Raw genomic sequence first — 7,510 nt, 5'->3', positions numbered from 1 at the left:
AGTTTGTTTCATAGTCCATGAATACAGATCAGGCATCGCTGCCAATTTTCATGATCTCTTTAGGATAATTGATGTAGTCATGAAGAAGCCCCATCAGCACAGCAAAGGCATGTGACATATTTTACATTATCCAGGGCAGCCTCCTCCTTTAAAACCAGTTGCATCAGTTTGGGGGAAAGGACATTCTCCTCTTTGACCAGCATTCATCCCAGTCACCACCTGTTCTTTATCAGTGGCCTAAAAAGAGAAAAACATTTGAAAAAAGAAAACATTTAATTAAAATCTATCTATTTTCAGAGCATCCACCATCCACATCAAAAAGGATAGGTAAATAGTCTGTTTTATAATTTCAACCACTTTGTGTGGATGTTTAATGTCTCTGTAATGGCAGCACTAGTGTGAGGGCATGCAATATTGTTTAAATAAATATATTGCTTTCAGAAAGCTACTTCTTTACTGAAACATTAAAACAGACATGACATTTACATACCTCACAAATTTTCATATACGTGGAGGGCTGCTCTTTAAAAGGTTAGTTCACCAAAAAATAAAAATGGTCATAATTTATTCTCCCCCGTGTTGTTCCAAACCCATACAAACTTTTGGAATTTTTGGAACACAAATAAATATATTTATTATTCTCTTAATTTTTGTCCTCCATTCCAAGTCTGGGAGACCAGTATTTCCTTCTGAACAGACATGTTCGCTATGATAAATGCTTTCAATGGATTAACAAAAAATTATGAGAGAAAATTTAAAATATCTTCATTTGTGTTCTAAAGATAGACAAAAGTCTTATAGGTTTGGGATGACATGAGGGCAAGTAAATTATTTTTTGTGTGTGAACTGTTCCTTTAAGAAAGGAAGACCAAGAATGATGACTCTCCAAATCAGACGACATTTAGGCTATCCATCCAATAGTAGCCTACCAAAATCTTATTAACAGTAGAAGTTAAATCTTACTGTAGTCTTCAAATCTGGGTACTGTCTTACGTTTTAAAATCACAAAGGGAGTTTGGTCCCATCAGGCTAACGTGACAGTCACGACTCATGCAGCTGTAAGGTTTTCTTTTGTTTTTACTCGCGATCTTTACAACACGCATTACATTACGTATTTCATGGCACACTCGTTTTATGCGTATTTGGCGCCACCTATTGTTGTGGGTGTATTATTGACATGTCAAAGTCTAGACCCTGAATATAAGACGACCGCGTTTTTTCAGATGTATTTCCAAGAAAAAAACATCGTCTTATATTCGGGTCAATACGGTATGCATGGTATTATAATGTCATATTAAAACTAAAATTAAAACAATGGAAAAACCCTTAAGATAACTTGTAGAAAGAAAAAAAACAGATCTTAAGCACACAGAATAACATAAGTGGACTTTGAACAATTAATTGCCGCTTTGAACGATTACATAATTGTGACAACTGTAATTGTAATCGCGATTAGAAACTCGATTAATTGTGCTGCCCTACTAAAGAACAGTGCGAGCCGGAAGCGGCACGCCTCACGCGGGCAGTGCTTATATGCTGCGAGAACGTACAATGCACTAGTGATACAAAACACAAAGGTCTGTGAAGAGCAATACTTTTAATATAGACAAATTATTATTAGGCTGGGCTACTGTACGTTTTTTTTATGACTGCTGTATTCGCAAGTATTTTCCAAGCAAATTAAGTGCCCGTTTTTATCATGTGTAAAATTACTGATTAACATGGCGTATAAAAGCAGCTCGTATTTTTACACCAACAATATACTATAGGCGTACTACTTACAGAACTCGGGTGATTTTTCAAACTTTATGTGCTGTTGTGGTAGGCCAGTTTCAAATCACATATTTGGCACACTGCCTTTGTCTTGTCCTCACTCAATTTAAAGTGCTCCCACACAGCTGAGGTCTTAGGCATTTTTGTCTTCTCTTCCACATGAACTGAATCATGACGTTCACTCATGGGCGATTCATATTCAAGCGCGAATTAGAACCGTTTCACTGGGGATGCCAAGTGTTCGAGAGAGGAAAAAAAAGAAAAGAAAAGATTATTCGAACCTCAAAATTGAAAATCGAATGCCAACCCACCGAACGAATATTGAAAATAATTGAATATTCTGGTCCAGCCCTAAAAATCAGTAGCTAATGCTGGCTTTTACTGTGTTTAATATAGACCTTTTTTTTTTTTTAACGCAACAACAATTTGAAAGGGGTCTTATTATGTCCTTTTTTTAAAGTCTTGATTTGGTTTTTGGGGTGTACTAGAATAGTTTTTGCTATTCTATTCATGCTTGATTGTTCATATTTTGTATATATTTTACATTATTGCAGCACCTCTCTTCCGAGTCTGTCTCGAACACCCTGTTTAGTTCTTGTTTCGATAAAGCCCCTCCTTCCGAAACATAAAATGTGCTCTGATTGGTTAGCTGGCCCAGTGTGTTGTGATTGGCAAAACGCTTAGAGCATGTTTCAGAAATGTCACAACCCTTACCATAACCGCAAGTTTCATCTGCTTAACTGTAAATATTACCAATGATGATGTCAATCTTGCCACTCTAATTTGAGTCCAATTCAGAATGTTTACAAACAAGAAGATCGTCAGTGGCATAGCCAGAGGGGTGTCCAGAGTGGTATATACATGTGCACTGCATGTTTCAAAGGCAAAACGTGGCACGGGTGTTTTTAAATGAATGTATCTTTGAAGGGAACCGATTGTCTTCAGAAAAGTTTTGATGTCATTTTTATTTAATCTTTCCTATAATGCCTGATAAAGTAGAGTTAGTTCATCAGTTCTGCTGCTCCAAAAGTGCCTCCTACTGGCAGAGAATGAATTAGCATTTTCAATAAGCCCGTCTGCTGTTTTATATTTACATTATATACATATATTTCCCCCAGCGAAAATGCCACCACACATAGAGTGTAAGTCTGTGGGAAACACTGTACACTGTAAAAATAGTCCGTAAAAATACAGCACAATATACCGTAATAATTTGAAGGAATTTTCCGTATTTGGTTTTTACAGTTGTTTTTCCGTATTTTTGAGTTACGCTTTGCATTGTAGGAACAAGAAGCTCAGTCGATTATCGGTGCAAAAACAGTGCTAGAGCAGGCGCCATTACTCATGCAGATAGTCTCGGTCAAAGTTTCATTTTAAAGTAGGATTTTGGGTTTGGGGAACCGTTTTTACACTTCCGTGGTAAATAATTTTTTGTTAAATGTAACAAACTGTGAAGTTAACTTAACTTAGTTGCTGTCTGGCTTGTTTGGCAAATGAATGTTGGAGCCGTCGTATTCAACATTTTCAGCATACCGTCACATCTTACTCGACGTGGAGGTACGTGTTACAATGTGCTCACTTTTAATTGTTTATTAACTTTTAATTGTTGTTGATGCGGTGTATTTGTTACTGAGCATGTCGTTTCAAGCATCTGGCATGTTACTGAGGTGATGTTAAGCAGCTGTGATAACGTTAAATCTGAAGTGCGGTACAACTGTTTAGAGCGCTTTATGCTTTCAACAGAAGTTGGCAGAGGAATTGTCAAGAAAAGAAGAGACCATTTACGACTTTATTTAAAAGAGATTAAAATACGACTAGGTGAAGATCTGACATCGCAGAATTCTTCAAGGATAACACATCACCTTTTCTGCCAAACAAGGTAGGTATAGACTTTTTATTGTCTTGTTTTTGTTACACACACAAGAAATTATTTCGGTAGCGTTACATGTCATGCATGCGCAGAGAATGCCGCTTCAGACAGCGCGCCAGTAGCTCATCGAGTTCTCTCTCACACTTACACGCACAAAAGCACACAAAATTGTCAAAATGACCATTTTTGGCGAGTGACAGTCTTAAATGATTTAAAGTCTTAACTGATGTAAAGAGTTGGGATGTGTCAGATGTGACAGCAGTTAATGACATTCATAGTGTTTCTTTTGTTTTCTTTTCTAATGACAGGTCGTAATTGCTGCTGTACTGTACATCTCAAGCACCCCCTGCATTCTTATCATGGGTTTGTATTCTGTTTTATGTATTAACAGTTTTTATTTACCATTAGGGATGTTCAATACTGAAAAAAAAAGTTTGTCATTGAGTCGTTTATTCAGTTGACTTTATTGAAGTTGTTTTTGTAGGAAAGATTGAATCAATGTTTGAATAACAGTTTTTTTCCGTAGCGTTTTTACAACATTTTACAGTTAAAATTACACTTATTTTTTACAGTGTGGTTTTCTGAAGTTACGATGTATTTTTTGTAATTTATTATTTTGTTTAATGTTATTGGTGATTCCAGATTGCTGTCATTAAAGAAGTTACATCTTCTCCCCCATTGTGGCTGAGCTACACATTTTCATCGTTTTATTCTAAACATAAAATATCCAGAAGAGATGGCACCTATGCTGGAATTCATGCAAATGTATGGAACATATAATGAAATGCTGTGTAAAAAGCATTTTGTTGTGTTGCTGTTTAGTTGAAAATAATTAAAGGGAAATTTCCCACAAAAATGAAAATTCTGTCATTAATTACTCACCCTCATGTCGTTCCAAACCTATAAGACCTTTGTTCATCTTTGCAACACAAATTACGATATTTTTGATGAAATCCGAGAATCCTTTCTGATCCTGCATGGACAGCAAGGGTCCTACCACGGTCAAGGCACAGAAACGAAGTATAAAGACATCATTAAAATGGTCCATGTGACATCAGTGGTTCAACTGTAATTTTACGAAGCTATGAGCATACTTTTTGTGTGCAAAGAAAACAAAAATAACTTTATTCAGCAATTTCTTCTCTCCTGGGAGAGTTTGCCGCCATTAACGAGAGTACCATCTTAATTTGTGTTCTGAAGATGAATGAAGGTCTTATGGGTTTGGAACGACCTGAGGGTGAGTAATTAATGACAGAATTTTCATTTTTTTGTGAACAATCCCTTTAAGTGTATCGTTCAGTTCAGTTTCATTCATTTCATTTCTTGTCATTTCCAGTCTTCCTGTGAAGAAATCCTGAATGAGGGTCAAAGATTCAGATGAAATTAACCAAACGGCTACGCTTCCAAGACTCATGTAACTCATGTTAATTAACTTCGAAAATCCATGTACAATTTGAGCTTTTTTTCAAATCTCAACATGGAACTTGGACTGAACATGCAGAAAAAAAAAAAAAAAAGTAGTTTCCTCAAACTGGCACATGCCAAAAGATACTAAAAGCACACAAACACTTGGAGCCCTGCTCTTAATTCAGATTGTATAGTTCTCCTAGTTTCACATTGAAATGTCAGGCATGAGTTCATGAATCTTTGTTCCATATTTTCAAATGCTTTACAAGAAAGTATTTTTGCAGAACCATGTAATTGTAGTTTAACACTACGATAATTTAGCATGAATTAGAGGTTAGTAATCTAACTTAGATATAATTATATGAAAAAAGATAATATTATATGAAAAATCTCGTTCCAATCCTGTGAGACTTTTGTTCATTTTTGGAACACTAATGAAGATCCTTTTTAATGAAATCTGACAGCTATACTTTACTGGACTTTGAAATGGTAGTTGCATAGGCTGTCAATGGAGGGACAGAAAGCACAGAGATTTCATAAAAAATACTCTTCATTTGTGTTCCAAAGATGAATGGAAATCTTATGGGTTTGGAACGGTACGAGGGTGAGTACCTGATGACAGAATTCACATTTTTTGGGCGAACTGTCCTTTTAAATAATATTGTGTTCTCTTGTAGGAAAATGGTGTCAACACTGGAACATTTCACTTGGGATAATTTAGCATGAATTAGAGGTTAGTTCACCCAAAATATTAAATTAAAAATCTTGTTTCAATCCTGTTAGACTTTTGTTCATTTTTGGAACACTAATGAAGATCCTTTTTAATGAAATCTGACAGCTATACTTTACTGGACCTTGAAATGGTAGTTGCATAGGCTGTCAATGGAGGGACAGAAAGCACAGAGATTTCATTAAAAATACTATTCATTTGTGTTCCAAAGATGAATGAAAGTCTTACGGGTTTGGAACAGTATAAGGGTAAGTAACTGATGACAGAATTCACATTTTTGGGTGAACTGTCCTATTAAATAATATTGTGTTCTCTTATAAGAAAATGGTGTCAACACTGGAACATTTCACTTGACTATTGACTACAAGTCTATAGCAATTGTTATTAATGACAGCCCTGTCTTTGTATTAATTTTTTTTCTATGTATTTAAAAATGTTTTTAATCTTGACCGTTTTGCAGTGAAGTTTAACTTTGTGACGACTATTTGGTGCAACACCAATATTGTACAAATACCTGCTCATGTTTTCTTTTTTCTGCCTGTTGCAGAAATGGTGCTTTACACATTAAATTAATGTCATAATATTTTTGTCTTTATCTGTTTAAGGCAAACAAAAGCCATTGAACGCACATTTAAGAATGTTTACATGAGGTGAAAATAAACCATTTTCAATCGATTAATTGTCGATAAGAGATGCAATCGATTAAAGCTATCAATGGTTGATTAAGCAGTTTAATTTTGGGGTGCGTGCGGCTGTGAGTGACGGTGACAAGGCTGGGTCTTTTGAGAAAATAATTCACTTGCATACAATTACGAGTTTGTGATCCAAACTTTAAAAGTACCTTTAAACAGAAACAATACAAACTTCTTTTGTACTGAAATGTAATAAGTCATGTTTAATTATAATTTCCCCAAATAATTGTTTCATATCGGGATTGCGCTTTGACAGGGCTGCGGGACACGAGCAGGACAGATAGCCTATATATACCTGTAATTCATACCGACAGCTTGTTAATTCGTTCCTATGACTTATTAATTTGAGTAGGGATGTCAACGATTAATCGACGATCGATTAATTGTCGATAAGAGATGCAATCGATTAAAGCTATCAATGGTTGATTAAGCAGTTTAATTTTGGGGTGCGTGCGGCTGTGAGTGACGGTGACAAGGCTGGGTCTTTTGAGAAAATAATTCACTTGCATACAATTACGAGTTTGTGATCCAAACTTTAAAAGTACCTTTAAACAGAAACAATACAAACTTCTTTTGTACTGAAATGTAATAAGTCATGTTTAATTATAATTTCCCCAAATAATTGTTTCATATCGGGATTGCGCTTTGACAGGGCTGCGAGACACGAGCAGGACAGATAGCCTATATATACCTGTAATTCATACCGACAGCTTGTTAATTCGTTCCTATGACTTATTAATTTGTGGCCACAGTCCATGTTTCATTAATTTGTTCCCTAGAAAACCCATGATTTAAAGGGGTCATATGATGTTGCTAAAAAGAACATTATTTTGTGTATTTGGTGTAATGAAATGTGTTTATGCGGTTTAAGGTTCAAAAAACATTATTTTCCACATACTGTACATTATTGTTTCTCCTCTATGCCCCGCCTTTCTGAAACGTGTCGATTTTTACAAAACTCATCAGTCTGAAAAGTGAGGTGTACGCTGATTGGCCAGCTATCCAGTGCGTTGTGATTGGCCGAATACCTCAAGCGTG

The 7,510-nt window shown here is 35.7% G+C and overlaps 1 protein-coding gene across 5 annotated transcripts in view; it reads left to right on the top strand.

Annotated features, from left to right (window-relative positions):
- LOC107661732 (clathrin interactor 1-like) overlaps nt 1-7,510 on the top strand; it is a 42,733-nt gene that overhangs the window by 7,381 nt on the left and 27,842 nt on the right. The window contains exons 1-5 of one of the 5 annotated variants that reach the window (XM_016451486.1): nt 1,944-2,623; nt 3,517-3,652; nt 3,952-4,006; nt 4,286-4,408; nt 4,980-5,057. The exons of 1 other annotated variant lie outside the window; for it this stretch is intronic. In XM_016451486.1, coding sequence (XP_016306972.1) covers nt 5,002-5,057 — 56 coding nt within the window. In that variant the 5' untranslated portion in view covers nt 1,944-2,623; nt 3,517-3,652; nt 3,952-4,006; nt 4,286-4,408; nt 4,980-5,001. Of the gene's footprint in view, nt 1-1,943; nt 2,624-2,896; nt 3,653-3,951; nt 4,007-4,285; nt 4,409-4,979; nt 5,058-7,510 lie in introns of those variants that run through there. 3 more of the 5 variants (XM_016451484.1, XM_016451485.1, XM_016451487.1) reach the window with 3 other exon arrangements.

Source organism: Sinocyclocheilus anshuiensis, unplaced genomic scaffold (assembly GCF_001515605.1).
Source record: "Sinocyclocheilus anshuiensis isolate Anshui unplaced genomic scaffold, SAMN03320099.WGS_v1.1 scaffold207, whole genome shotgun sequence".
Taxonomy (NCBI): domain Eukaryota; kingdom Metazoa; phylum Chordata; class Actinopteri; order Cypriniformes; family Cyprinidae; genus Sinocyclocheilus; species Sinocyclocheilus anshuiensis.
This window is presented reverse-complemented; position numbering and strand designations above follow the sequence as displayed.